The sequence below is a fragment of the Mizuhopecten yessoensis genome, unplaced genomic scaffold (assembly GCF_002113885.1).
Source record: "Mizuhopecten yessoensis strain PY_sf001 unplaced genomic scaffold, ASM211388v2 scaffold1191, whole genome shotgun sequence".
Classification (NCBI taxonomy): Eukaryota; Metazoa; Mollusca; class Bivalvia; order Pectinida; family Pectinidae; genus Mizuhopecten; species Mizuhopecten yessoensis.
This window is the reverse complement of record NW_018403923.1, coordinates 203,457-218,812: the sequence shown is the minus strand read 5'-3', so window position 1 is coordinate 218,812 and position 15,356 is coordinate 203,457. Positions and strand designations below refer to the sequence as shown.

General features: G+C 32.9%; 1 protein-coding gene across 1 annotated transcript; it reads left to right on the top strand.

Moving 5' to 3' along the window:
* The first annotated feature begins 136 nt into the window (after window positions 1-136).
* Window positions 137-14,265, top strand: LOC110458314 (sodium/bile acid cotransporter 7-B-like). The gene is made up of 11 exons (XM_021509969.1): window positions 137-274; window positions 522-604; window positions 1,222-1,358; window positions 1,738-1,813; window positions 2,175-2,213; window positions 2,712-2,747; window positions 6,653-6,801; window positions 7,748-7,848; window positions 8,131-8,256; window positions 11,622-11,772; window positions 12,620-14,265. The coding sequence occupies exons 1-11, from the start codon at window positions 175-177 to the stop codon at window positions 12,642-12,644; spliced, it is 1,023 nt and encodes a 340-aa protein (XP_021365644.1). The 5' UTR covers window positions 137-174; the 3' UTR covers window positions 12,645-14,265.
* The last annotated feature ends 1,091 nt before the right edge of the window (window positions 14,266-15,356 follow it).

The following is a 15,356-nucleotide window of genomic DNA, read 5'->3' as shown; positions in this document are numbered from 1 at the left end:
AAAGAATACATGAGCACATAAATGTGTAAGAAAAGTGTATATTAAGGCAGGTAAAGTTCCTTTTAACTAATAAGTTTGAAAAATATGTCCTAAGCGTAATGACACAAAAAAGGTGTTGTCAGGCACTTCCGCCAACGTGGAATAGGCCTACCATTCATTTCTAGATGTGATACAATGACACCTCTCAGTATTTTGAGAAACAATTGGTTTATTATAGGAATTGTCTTTGTAATCATCTTTGCCAAATTCGACCCTGATATCGGTTCAAAGGGAGGTTAGATGTTTTAAAATTCCTAATAATTTCAAAAACATGAATTTCTAATGTACTTATTTAGCAAATATCGCACTGAGGCCAATCAGAGATATAAATATATACTTTGTATATTCGTCTCCGAGGTAGACTAGGTGAATTTTTTTTCGTAACTTTAGGGTCTTTTTTACTGTTTAACGGTTGATTAAATGAAGGACGTGATTTCTTATTCTAATGTCATATTATGACTGTCCAAATTTTTATTTCTCAGGTATTCTGAAACCAGAAATCACAGTAAAGTATTTTGCTGTGTTCATCATTTTCTTTAATAGTGGCCTGTCATTGAAAACAGAGGTAAGGGAGATAATGATAAAGTTGATAATACATGTAGTAGTCGACAACCAATAGAAAGCTTAATACAATCTCTTTTTTTTGTCTCGAAGTGGCATGAGGACTATAGACAATAACATTTTGAGATATTTAAATTTTCGAATTAGAAAAATTACAAAACAATGGAATACAGAACATGACGAACTAAAATGCATAATGGTATTTTTACCAAATAACAGATGAAATTGCTAATCGTCAATTAATTTTTAAAATGATTTACTTGCAACATAAATATGAGACACCTTTTCTTTAAATGTGTATATTTGAGTTCATCAGATTATTGAGAGAGAAAAAAAAGAAGAAAAAATTGTTAGCAACGAAGTCCAGATGTTGTTGAGATTTAAAAATTAAAATTGTACATCAAAATTCAAAGATTAAACAAACGTGAATTATTTTAAATTTTATTACATTTCATTTGTTCATTGTATTGTATGATATATATTGTATGAAAAAGTTCACTAATTAATATTAAACGTTCAAGTATATATAAAATTGGCAGTTGATGTTGTCATGCAATTCAATGGTTTTCATGGTTTCTATTTTGTAAGTAAAATCAATTGTCTTTTTTTTTTTTAATTCAGGAATTCACCAAGGCTATTTTCCAAGTGAAGATTCATGTTTTCATACAAGGCTTCACATTCATTGTATTCCCAATGTTGATGCAGACTTTGGCTACAGTACTAGCACCAGGGCCATTTGATAGAGACCTCATAGAAGGGTAAGGTTAGATAAGTCGTGTATTTGTTTACCACCAGTTACAGATGTATACTAAGTTAAAGTCTAACCTACTACAATGGAGATTCTAGTTTCTGAATTCTGAATCAATGTGTACAACAGAATCTCACTAAATATCAGCATCATCAAATCCAGACTATATGTGGAACATATTAAATGGATATATATATAAAAAAACACCTATTATGTGTAACAGTAAATAAGATAAATTGAATTGATATTGTAAAATTAAATATATCTGGTTTTCATGATGTATAAAAAACTATTTTAAATGAACAAATCCAACAGTAATTAATATTGTACATTTTGTATATGATTTCCACAGAACTCTCTAATACATCATACATGTAAATTGGTTTCAGTCTTAAGGTGCTTGGCTGCATGCCTCCGCCAGTGTCTTCTGCTGTGATCCTGACTAAAGCAGCTAATGGAAATCAGGTAGGAATGCTGAAATGTGCTGCATGTAGTTTTCATTAATATGAATGCCCTGATCATTTTTCAAATAGCCTGAGCATATTTTTTTGTATTTTATTGAATGATGTTTTTCATATATAGAAAAACCTATTCAAATGTTAAAAAAAAGAATAATCATTTGTTTTGTAAAATAGTACCAGGGTTAATTTTCATTTTCAATTGTATATCAATGAAAAATGTAAAATAACGCTATAAAATGTTACTTTGTGTACTGTACTTTGATTGTATGAAAAGTTGCACATATCACTTTTATATTTTTTACAATTTTGTTTTAGATACAGCCTTATAATTCATATTATCTATCTCTCACCATTTACATTTGTAGGCTGCAGCTATTTTCAATTCAGCTTTTGGAAGTTTTTTGGTATGTGGAATTCTTATGTTTAAGTTAGTTAAAGTTAGTTTCCAGTTCAGGATCTGATGGAGCTCCTCTACACTGGACTCTAAGTTAAACGATTGTATAATGCAGATTTAAAGTTCATTGTTATTTACATTTGCCCAATAGTTAGTTCTGAAAAAGTTCTTCATTCTGCCAAAGTTGATCTTTTCTGTTGTTAAATGTGTTTATGTTTGGAGCAGGTCAATACAAAATCCTCTGGAAAGTTGATTAATGAAATTGTAACATATATCAGATTATCATTGAATTGAAAAAATATATTTAAAAGATGACATTTTTTTTCAAAGACAATAATCTATATATTTAAGTTAAATGCATATTTTGTTACCATCAAATTCATTACTTTTGTAAATAAGTAAAACTTTATAAATTAAATTGATAAAACAATATAGTAAATATTGGTGATTAGCTGTTAAAGAACATGTTTTGGTATACTTACTCATGTTATTGGATGGCTTATTTCAGGGTATATTTGTGACACCAACTCTCATTTTAATGGTGGTAAGTAACAAAATATAAACATATGTGTAATGTTTCGGTCAATACTTTAAGATGTCTAAATTTCCTTATTGAATATGCAACATTTATTGCTTTTTACAAAGTTTAAAGTGCACCAAAGGATTTAGTGATGATTAGCTTTATGTTTTATAATCATATTTTGTTAGTTTAGATGTGACTTTTCAGTCATTGTTCTCCGTCAGTTGAGTTCCTTCCTGGCCCTTATTTACACTAAGGGATTATTTCTTTTCTTATAAAAGATTATTATATAATTATAATGATTTTTTTCATTTGAAAATTCATTTTAATGATTTTTATGCTATACATTTGTAATGGTATCAGAAAACCCTGACAGTCTCTTTTTNTGTAATTTTCTTTTTATTCAAGTTTTTTTTGCAATATATGGTATATTTACATTCAAACAGTTCATATTATATATTCAGACCTCACACGACTCATATATACTCTTACTTACATCAGTTGATATATTTAGACACAAGTACATGTAATGGTACCAATGTACACATATATTGCCTTCATGAGAACAGAGAGAGAGAGAGAATAGAAAAGAAGAAGAACGAAAAAAAATAGCAATGAAAAACGGAGAAAGTCAACAGAAAGAGGAAGAAAAAGGAGAAACTAATAAACAAACTTTAGGTTTAGAATAAGATTATAAGATAATCTTCTGTATTAATTGTCAGTAAGGTGCTTTCGGCTTTAAACTGCAAGTAAATACAGCCATATAAAGGTGACTGAGAAATGAGGGTAATACTCAGGACAAAATATATTTATATCATAAAAGAAATTAACTTTAATAAGTTCAGACAGAATTATCAACTTAGATTCACAAAAAAGGAACAAAAAATATATATTTGGAGTTCAGGCAAGATTCAATACAGGTATGGTAAAAGGGACATAACTGTCAAAAAAAAGTCCTTGTGAAAACTTAGTGTGTGCTGGCTACATGTATATGCATCAGTGTATTTTCAAAATATAAAATGAGAACTATACTGTGGGAGAAGATGTATTGTATCTGCTGACTTGATGATATTAAATTATTTAATTTTGGCTTATAATTCCAGGCGGTGGTTCCATTTTTTCCATTCTCTTTCCAGTTTTCTTACAAAATTTTCNTCATAATCAAAATTTCATTATCTAGTCTGTTGCCTATTCCTGACTGTGACACTATTCCAAAAAGGAAGGATTCCTTATTAAAAGAAAATGGGATAATTAAAGCTTCTAGTAATGTTTCAAAACTGTATAGGAAATTTTGTACAATGGCACACTCCCATAATGTATGAATTATTGTTTCCCTATCTAGATTACAAAAAACACATAAAGGATTATTAGAGAGACCGGCTTTGCATAGATATATATTTGTTGTCAAAATATGATGGAGAATTCTTACTTGGAGCCACTGGAGTTTTGTATTAGTAGTTGTGCGAAATGGAATTTGATATATTTTCTCCCATTTGTTGTCCGTAATGTCAAATATTTCTCCCCATTTCTTCCTACCAGTTGGAATAATCTTATTTTCAGAAAGTATTACATAAAAGTCATTAGCTCCTTTGGTGTTTTTGTAAAACAAAAATCCAAATTAAGGGGAATCATTGGATGCACTAAGCCTACAGTGGTATTATGCCCAATATTGTTTTGATTAATATATCTTCTAAGAGCTGAAAGGATACCATAATACTGCAGAAAGTGTGGGGGATTTTTTTTATCAAATCATTAAAAATAGTAATTCCACATCTAAACCATTCAGGATAAAATACACACTTCTGATTTATAGTTAAACTTTTATTATACCATAAAGGCAATTTTAAAAACGATTGTCCCTTTTCCCTTACAAAATCTTCCTTATAAGAAAGTCTCCTCCATGCTTTAAATACATCTTTCCAGAACAAATTTGTACTTGTATTTTAGCATATAGATATATATTTATTACCACAGTTAAAGAGAAGATCAATATTGATATATGTTTTTAATATCTCCTGCCATTTGCCTTGTTTTTGGAGAAGCCTCCTTATCCAACTTAATTTTAAAGATTCTATAAATGACAATAAGTGTACCATCTTAAGACCTCCATCTCTATAATTTTTAACAACAACATCTTTCTTTATTTTATCAACCTTACCATTCCAAAGAAATTCATAAAGGATACAATTGAGTTTATGAAGAAATTTGTCATTGGGATTTGGTAAAGAAATAAACAAGTGATTAAATTGGGATACCATTAATGACTTCATGACATGTATTTTACCAATAGGTGTAATAGATCTTCTTTTCCACAAATTAATAATAGATTTAAGCTTACCAAGTTTTTTTTTATCAAAGTTTAGTTTTGGTATCCTATGTAGGTCTACATGAAATTCTACTCCAAGAAGCTTAAACTGTTCTGCACCCCACTGAAGATTTACTTCCGGTAATAAAATATCATTACTGTATCTCTTACTCCCTATCCATACTACTTGTGTTTTGTTCAGATTAATTTTTAGACCAGATATTCTAGCAAAAGTGTTCAATTCCTTTATAGATTCAGTAAGCGACTCCTCGGATCCATCTAGTATAAGTGAACTGTCATCTGCATATTGTGAAAGTATAATTGGAAAATTGTTAATATTTATACCTTTGACTTTCCTGTTATTTCTCAACCGAATTGCTAGCATTTCAGCGCAAAGAATAAAAATATACGGTGCGATGGGATCACCTTGACGACAGCCTCTTTTGACAATGAAAAATTGAGAAAGAGTACCTCCTTGGTTTATAGCAGAACTAATATTACAATGAAAAACTTTAATCCAATTTCTAATGCTATTACCCTACCTGCTATTGTTCCTGAAGCTATTTTATAAACTATATTCAAAAGAGAAATAGGACGCCAGTTTTTGATGAAGGGACTAGGTTTATTATCTTTTTGAATGCAAGTAATGATACCCTGTCTTTGAACAATGGAAAGTTGACCTATTTCATAACCAAAATTTATAGATCTAACTACAAAATCACCAAGTTGTCTCCAAAAACATTTAAAAAATTCAGTAGTGAAACCAGCAGACCCTGGGCTTTTATTATGTTTCATATTTTTCATTGTCAAAGAGGCTTCGTCAAGTGTAATAAGACCTTCTAATTTATTAGATTCTATTCTATTCAATTTAGGAACTTCAAAATTTTCTAAATAATCTTCTAAATCAACATCCTCTATATTACTGTCTGCTGCATATAGTTTTTCATAAAATAATCTAACTTCGTCAAGGATTTCTATCTGATTTGTAACAATCTCTCCATATTCTTTTTCTAATTTCTGAATAATCTTAGAAGTAAAATTTCTATTCTCCAAGTTAAAAAAATATTTGGTAGACTTTTCCCCTTCTTCTAACCATTTAGCTCTTGATCTTATAATACTTCCCTTAATCTTATGTAGCCTGATATTTTCTAACTCAGTTTTTTTCTCATTTAGTTCCTCAACATCTACATTATCCCTATCTTCCAAATCTTGTATTAAATCTTTAAGTTCTTTTCCTCTGACTGTCTCTTAATGAAAAACTATTGCTGCATAAGCCATACAAAAAATCTTTAAAGAGACTTTGTTTTGATTTGAATTTTTGTCTTCTTAAAATTTCTCTTCTGAATTTGTTATTGAAATATTCTATTATGAAATTATCAATGTCACTTAAAGGAACTTCTGGATCAGGAAACAAACATTACCAAAGCTGTGTTATTCACTTGAGAAATTTCTCTAAATGTTTCTATATAATCCTGTAAAATTTGAGTCAAACTTGTGAAATATTTTGATTGAGATTATTATATACAAAACAGGCCAGTACTGGAGCATAAAACTGGTCTGTACTTTGAGTAACAAAGAGCAGTCAGGTATCGGAGTATCTAAAAAAAATGTCTGCACATTGTAGGTAGGTTCCCAAGCAGATGTGCCCATCACTACCATCATAGTCCAATTGTGTATGACAGTAGTTGTGCCACTCATAACTGGCCAGGTTGTGCGGCACTTTGTAAGAGTATGGCTGGAGAGAACACATATACCATTTGGCAGCATAGGAAGGTAAGAATAGTTACTTCTCTCAACTTATGAAAGTAAATTGAGTTACTCCCCATAGCTAAAAAAGGTTACTTCCCTTCCTTTACCACAGGAAAGTGTGGACATGACTACTTTCTTTAAGTCAGGAAAGTATGAACAGACTCATTTTCCTTATACAGTCAAACCTGTATAAAGAGGCCACCCAAGGGACCGGCGGAAATTGGCCTCTTAAGACAGGTGGCTGCTAAAACCAGGCTCACCCGAAAATCACAACCAAGTTTTCATACATCCACGGGTTATATTTACATTTTCCCGGCAATATAGACTGCTATGTTATTTTGAATTTTCCTCCCTTCATCAACAGGGGTACGATTTCGTACTTGAATATAAATGCATAATCAATAAAATACACAGGCGTTTTGGTGATTAATTTCTTGAAATGATGAATTTATTTTTGTTTGGCTACACACGTGCTCAACATACGTTTTGCGCTAGCAGACAACCACCAGTACTGAAATCTACATGTAGATCTACTTTAAATGAAAATCTGCATTGCGATGTATTCTGATCTGTGTGGTTCAAAACTGTATGTATTAAAGATAGCATAAATTCATTTATTTTAAATATTTCAGACTTACCTTAACTTTATTCTTTTGTCCTCACTGAAGACTTCAAAATCCCGATATTTTCTATTCTAAGTCACATTTCTGTCTCGATTTCCATGTAAATTATGTGCAATTTAAAATGCTTTCTATCAGGACTAAAAGTTGGTTTACAAGTATGTATGACTAAAGACTTAGTGCCAAGTCTTGACATAAGGAACCTTCAACCAAATAAGATATAAGACGAGTAACAAAAGTCAAACCTAGTTTATTTTGACTATGAGCATAAAAAATCCAAATACATGTATCTGTAATTGGTTTGCATGCCAACACCTTAATTGAAATATTTGTATCTTTCTTCTTTTCAGTGGAATTCTGTTACTTATTATATACACTACCTTCTGTGATACATTTTCTCATAAGGATATCAACTTAGACGCCATAAACCTCATGTCTATCATACTGCTCAGTAAGTATCCATTTAACTTCCTAGTAGTTGCGACTTCACTTTTTAACAGTCCTCTAATGATGATATGGATATGTCTGGTCTTGTGTCAGCGTTTTGTAACATTACTGCTTTGTCTGTGAGTCAGTTTGTGTTATCCGTATATATGTTTGTGAAATAAATAAAAACTAGACAGCAGTATAGGAGAGATACATTTGAGTAATAAGAATTAAAATTTATTGTAATATTATTAAAGTTCATATTATATATTATATATCTATTTTCTATATTATTATCTATTTTCAGTTGTGATAATTCAGGCCATTTTGTTGACATTAATATTTGTTGTCTCCTCGTGGAGGTCAGCAGGATTCCAATCAGCGGACTGTCCGGCTCTAATGTTCTGTGCCACACACAAGTCGGTCACGCTGGGTAGGTAGATTACCCTTCTAAAGTGTGAACAGGATGCATTCTGTTGTAGATTGAAACATGAAATAGGATGCATTCTGTTGTAGATTGAAACATCAAACAGGATGCATTCTGTTGTAGAATGAAACATCAAACAGGATGCATTCTGTTGTAGATTGAAACATCAAACAGGATGCATTCTGTTGTAGATTGAAACATGAAATAGGATGTATTCTGCTGTAGATTGAAACATCAAACAGGATGCATTCAGTTGTAGATTGAAACATGAAACAGGATGCATTCTGTTGTAGATTGAAACATCAAACAGGATGCATTCTGTTGTAGATTGAAACATGAAATAGGATGTATTCTGTTGTAGATTGAAACATCAAACAGGATGCATTCAGTTGTAGATTGAAACATGAAATAGGATGCATTCTGTTGTAGATTGAAACATGAAATGTATAATTTCTTATTAAAATATAACTTATTGGCATTGATGGCATGGCAAGCGGCGGATTATATTTATTTGCATGGGAACAAATGGTGCCACTCCGCCGACTGATCTGCGTTTTTGTCATATGAGGAGGAACATATTGAAGAGTTTACCAGGACTGATAACAAAACTTTGCAAAATTCTCAAAATTTCTCTTTCAAAAAAATAGACGATGAGATGTGTCTGAAAAGAAAAAAAATTGACCATGTAAATCGTACAAAATAAATTCCCTCTTAAACTTACGTAATACGAGTAACAAAGACATTTTATAACAAATCTAAATGTCACAATTTTGATTTGCTGGTCTTGAACATAACCTTCCTTGACTGTAGCCTCCCTGTTTTTCTGTCACACTACGTTGAGCTACAAGTCAGTAAGAATATCCACACTTGTAGGACAGTACAGCTTCTTCAGCTGGTTTTCTTGATCTTTACTTCGTACTTGACAACTAAGACGGGTCACTACTATTCTGTATGATTTCGATTTTCTGATTTTGATAGATTTTATACATATAAAACTGCTTCCCAACCAACGGAGTTAACATGTTGCAGTTGATACGGCATCCAGGAGCTTGCTCCCAATATCATGTTTTCTGCGATAGATGTCCATATCCACAGGCATTTGTTTCTGTAAATAGAAAATAGCCCTGACAAAATAATCACACCCTACCAATAAAAATACCATTACGGTGTATCTTGCTGTTCCGTGTTCACTGACATTACTTCGATATGGCCTAGCTATACATAGCGAGTGTCTTAGATTAAGTAGGAGACGCTTACCCTTCCGGAATACTCGCTCGAAGTCACTTTGTACTTTTTCAAGGGTCTCAATGTTTTATTTATTTTGAGTTCGAATTGTGGTTGCTTACACATGGATGATCCTTTTTTTTATACATGTTGCAGTTGTTTCGGTATTAAATGACTTGCTACGAATATCACGATTTTCGTTACTACAACAGGTTTCGGAATATGCAGGTAAATGACCAGAACAGTTTTATGGTCATCGTTATGATCGAATTTAGAAATATTTTAATCATGCTCGTTGGTGTTCCTTGTGATTTCGATGTGTGTTTACCTTACCTTCCAAAATAGTTCCCTCAACTTTCCTTGTACTTCTCTGGACCTCCAGCTAAATATCCCTTTTGCCAATATTTTGCACGAGTTAAATCGCCTGTAAGTTTGAATTGTAGTTCCACTGTGGACATATCTAGCGCATGATGAACGTAGAGCGCAGGCTACTTTGGAATCACTCTCAGAGAGGGTCAGATTATCAAGTCCAACATAACGTGAGAATACTAAATTGGATTCACTTTCCAAGCTGATGAAATATCGGGGTCTGTCTTTGATAAAAAGAATTACCTGCTTCAAATCCAAAATGAAAACAAAAAAACATGTTTGTACGTAGTTCTTGACGTCGATGTCCAAACCACACTTAGCAATCTACATTACATGTTATGTAGCTGTGTCTGCAGGCAAGGCATTCCATAACTTAATCTTTGTCTGCAAACACTATTACATTGCCTGCTTGCAAAAAGAATCGGACTTGCTTGATAACCACGGAAACCCTACCTTAATATTTCTAATTTTTCGAAATTTTTAATATCACTTTTGTGTATAACGATCTTTCCAAATATCCATTAATACTATTGATACAGACCTACCACGTTTGTATTGCATTACGAAAAATCACAAGAATCCTTATACACATTTTTTTTCGCTGGCTGTTCTAGTTGCTGAACCAAGCCATTATCCAAACTTCTTGCTATCATTTTCGGTACCATTAAATAAGGTCTATAGCCGTATTGTGACACTGTACACTCAAGAATATAATTCACTTTTGACGAACTCTAAATCATTAACTCAATCTTGAACCTCCTCCCCTCAAAAAATGTTTCTTCTTCCAATACTTTTCGTTGTTTTGGTACGAAAGCTTTCTTTTCCAGTAGAGGTAAACGTTATGGCGATACAAATATAAAGATTGAATTGAAATTCCTAGTTGACAATATGTTCAAACTGTGTCCTACTTCAGGCTGACTTACTTTCGTTTTTATCTTCGGCTTAACTTCTTGAAGAGTCTTTTAGGACTGTTAACAGACACCTAGTCAAGTCATTCAATTTCACTTTCAGATATATTGGCGATTTGTGCTGTCATTCAAAAATGAGAGATCTATTGACAACGTCGATCGTGTATACCCCATGAGCTTAAAATTATTTAAGGACATTATATATTATATCCTTTCCTACTTTTTAAAAGCCGCTTTCCACGATGTTTACTTACACGACTTGCATGAACGGCTTCCGGCTTACTACTAAGCTTTACGATAACGGACATCATTAATCAATAGCAGCATCCCTGCTTACCCGACCTACAAATGCATGATGTTTACATGTCGCAGGTGATTCGGTATTCAATTCCTTCTTTTCATATTGCAGAGTTATCTGCTCTTGTGAGCAGGTATTGATTGTTACGACATTTGTTTGTGAGAGTAACGTCATTAATTTTTGAGAAAACGACGTAGTTTTCTCACACAAACCAATGACGCAACAATCAATACCTGCTCACAAGAGAAGATCACTCTGCAATACGCAAAGACGAAATAGCTTGCTATTCATGATTTTCGTGATAGGTGTCGACTGCTGGTGCATAGACTAACCACATAGGGATTCCAAACATGCATGATATGAAGGGCGATGCTTTTTATTTTGCTCACAAGTGTTCCTTGTTTTGTTGACGTGACATAATTTAGTTTTGATATAGATTTACAATGCGGGTATTGTTGACGAAGAACAAGACGTTTCCTTACCTAATTACGGAACACTTGGTCGATGTCTAGAACTTTCTTTGTGTCTCCGTGTAAATCTCTGCTTTGCCCAAATCTGTGATTTACTTGCAGGTATTCCTATAATAAAGATAATATTCAGCGGTGACCCGTCCATGTCCGTGATTGCTATTCCCCTCCTGGTATATCATCCATCACAGATCTTACTTGGCAGTCTCATTGTCCCATTCCTTAGAGGCTGGCTATTCACACAGTACCGACACAGGTAAGTTCAGTTGTATCAGAACCACTCAGAGGCTGGCTATAGACACAAGTCAAGTCCGTCGGTGACCGAATAAGGAGGACAACTGAATAAGGGGGCAGGGAATAAGTGATTTTTGAGTACTAATTTCGCGATTTGACTTCAATGGTTGTAAACGAATAGGGAATAAATCATATTTTTGAATTCGCAGTTTTCTTGTTTCACTGATCAGTGTTGTGAGGTTTGATATTAGATGTAATTGTCATCAGACGAATGATCATTATCAGTCTAGGTTTGTAGACAATTATAGAGTCATAAGGTAGCAGTATACAGTAGAGGGTTGTGGCCATGTGTGATATTTTTGTTAAATGGCTAACCCCTGTATAATGATATGTAAAAAAAATATGAAAATAAAACTGAACTAAAATTGGTATAAGCATGATGAAGTGGGCTATGTGAGCTTCACATTTGTAAAAAAAAAAAAAAAACACATGAAAAGCAAGCTTTACAGGGGGTAAAATTTTGACAACAGCACACGACGCAAAATTGCAAAAAATCAAGTTTTACAACTTTACAATTTTGGCATATTTTGGTAATTTTTGATGGGGTTACCATGGTTTTCACACAAGTGACATACATAGAAAAAAGAGGTTTATACACTTCTCAGTACTTTATATGTATTGTAAATGTAATGCAGTTTACAAATATATATACATGTATACATGTGTTGTGTAGGGTAAATCCGCTGTGTTTACATTTCCTCGACATGTGCCTTGTTTATCAGAGTCGGGCCATTTCTACTGCTACCCAAGTATACTGCTACCTAAGTATGAATCATGAAAATGAAACTATATTTAACTTGTTATTTCAGAAAAAGCATAGCCAGGAACGTATGACCCGGAAATGAAGTTGCAGCTAGTCAGGAAAAAGTAAATCTCTAATGCTTTGATATTTTGACTTCGTCTTTCATTTTTATCAGAATTATCTCACGAAGTAATATTTGTTAAGTTGGTGCAGAAAGCTGCTGCTAACATGACAAAAAATGTATTTGAAACTTAGATTATATACACCATGCATTCCAGGTTAGTAAGACACTAATAACAAATCAGCTAGGCTTTAGCCGGGATAATGACCCACAGTGTGCGTTTTAATCGTTATGAAACCGATTTGTTTTTCTTCAGCCAATTAACCTGTTATTTAATTCCATGGTGTCACTCACATTGATAACCAATTCCTATTTAATAAGCTGCTTTTCACACATTTTTGTTAATTAAGAATTGTTATAGTTGTCACTCTATTACATTCCAATATATATATCAAATGATTGTTTTAGAGACTGAAATAGTCTTGTCTTATAATGTACTGGACCAGATTGTTTGCTTTATTCGTAGTCCTAGCTACAAGTAATGTTTTCAATCACAAATCAAATTAACAGATTGGAATGATGGGAGGTATGGTTTTGGTTTTATTTCTTAACGTTCTGTCAACAGCTAAGGTCATTTAAGGACGTCCCTCCATGTTTGCTGTGCATGCGTGCTTTCGGGGAAATTATTTGTATAATGTCTCTGTATAGATTGTAGTTAAAACTTCCTGTTATAAGTACCAGTTTTGTTTTGGGTCCTGTGTATAAACTAAGCGTATTATGGTTAAATAATTTATCATTTTCTATTCCATCATCCCCCCTGAAAATGACAATCGTGTTTTGTTCACGTGAAAGCTAACGCTGAAGACAAATGCGTTTCATAAAAGTATGAGGTATTGACAGAATGCAACCAAATTCAAGTTAATCAATGTTTTGTTGAAGTGGACACAGTACTGTCGACCATTACGTCTTCAGGGTATTGTGCGACTTTGGTGCGTTTAACACAGAATAATGGGGAATCTGGGACCAAAGGGCGCGGCAGTCTTCATTACTGTGGAATCAAATACATCCTACTCCAGGGTAAAATATCTCTTTATTAGGACTCCGTATATATATATAGGGTCGTTGGTATTGAATTTTGAGAAGGAAAATTAGGATAAAACATGAAGAATTACAGAAGGGAACCCGAGTAGTCAAGGAAATCAATTTTCTGATATATGAAAACAAAAACTTTGATATTTCAAGACTGCACTCCAGAGTACATATTGTATTGATGTACAACATTCTGAATTTTACAAATGTCATTCTGAATAAGCATAAATCATAACATGACAATTTTATGTATAAAAGTTTGGTTCTACTTAAAGTGAATTATTTCATATGTATATCAATCATGTTTACTGTATTTAATGTTACAATTACTTCAATGTAATCCAAAACATGGGCACAATCCATAAATCATAACATGACAATTTTATGTATAAAAGTTGGGTTCTACTTAATGTGAATACAATCATACGTATATCAATCATGTTTACTGTATTTAATGTAATCCAAAACATGGGCACAATCCATAAATCTGTTTTTCTTTGTTAAGTTTGAAATTTTGGATTATGGTGTTTTACATTTATTTTTGTATATGAAATCCAAATAAAATGTGATATTTCACAAGAAATTTAGTGTTGGACTCTCTTTCCCAAGGGTTAACATATATAGATATGTTGATACGGACATATAGCTATGTTTAATATATTTTCTTCAACCCTGCTGGTAAATCAGAGTTGGAAAGAATACGGGGTAGCATACTGTGAATTTTATAATATCAACCTTTAAATTACGTACCTGCATTGTGCTCTACCAGAGATCGTATCATTCATATGTGGAGTGATATGACGACTCGTCAAACCTGCCGAAGAATCCTAGATTCAAAGTTCATGTCATTGCTGAAATTAGTGACACTTTATACATGTATATATCCTTACTAAAGAAAAAAATTGAAAATAACTTGCGTTTAGGCCACAATATGAGATGAAACGTCATGACGCAACAAACTTACCAAATTCTGGATCTGAAATTCCTGTAACTGCTGAAATACTCATTTTAGGTCATGTGATCTATTTGATTACCTTTTGCCAATCGTTTTACGTCTAAGTGGGTAGAGCATATGTAACAGTTCGGAGGCCCCTTGCCCGAATCCCGGTCTGGCCGCGCATTTTTCTCTAACACTTCAATGGCAACTCCTCTGAATATATTACGTGAAATTTCACCGTCATTTAAAATGATCCTCAGATGACGACAAGAAGTCATGCTAGCGACAAAGCCTAGGGGCTGGACATGAGGGGTCCAAGATAACCAAAGCGTTAAATGACATTCCCCATAAGAGTGAACCTCTATCTCTCGAAATACTGTTGTTAGTTTGTCTGTCAGCAGTCCACATCTACAACGGAAATCCTGATTGTTGGTGAACTTTAACTTTATTAATAAATAAAAATTCTGATATTTTCTGAATTTCTTTCACTGTACGTGCCTTGGTTTTCGTTCCAAAGTATCGATTGAATCCAGAAATTCTTTGTAATTTTTAAAAGAGTTGTGAAAATATCAGATTCACTAGCCTTACATGATTACGGACAGACGTATCCAGGACTTGTATGCATTATTCGATACAAATGAAAATCAATTAACAGGATAGCTACCGGACAGCCATTTTTGAGTTCGGCAGCCCAAGGTTGTTATGACTATTTTTCAA

What these genes read in the sequence shown, in the direction of transcription:
- LOC110458314 (XM_021509969.1), top strand. Translation starts at nt 175, where the DNA reads ATGACACCTCTCAGTATTTTGAGAAACAATTGGTTTATTATAGGAATT. An exon ending in CATGTCTATCATACTGCTCA is followed by an intron (nt 7,849 to 8,130) that starts GTAAGTATCCAT and finishes ATCTATTTTCAG; the next exon opens with TTGTGATAATTCAGGCCATT. An exon ending in TTCACACAGTACCGACACAG is followed by an intron (nt 11,773 to 12,619) that starts GTAAGTTCAGTT and finishes TTGTTATTTCAG; the next exon opens with AAAAAGCATAGCCAGGAACG.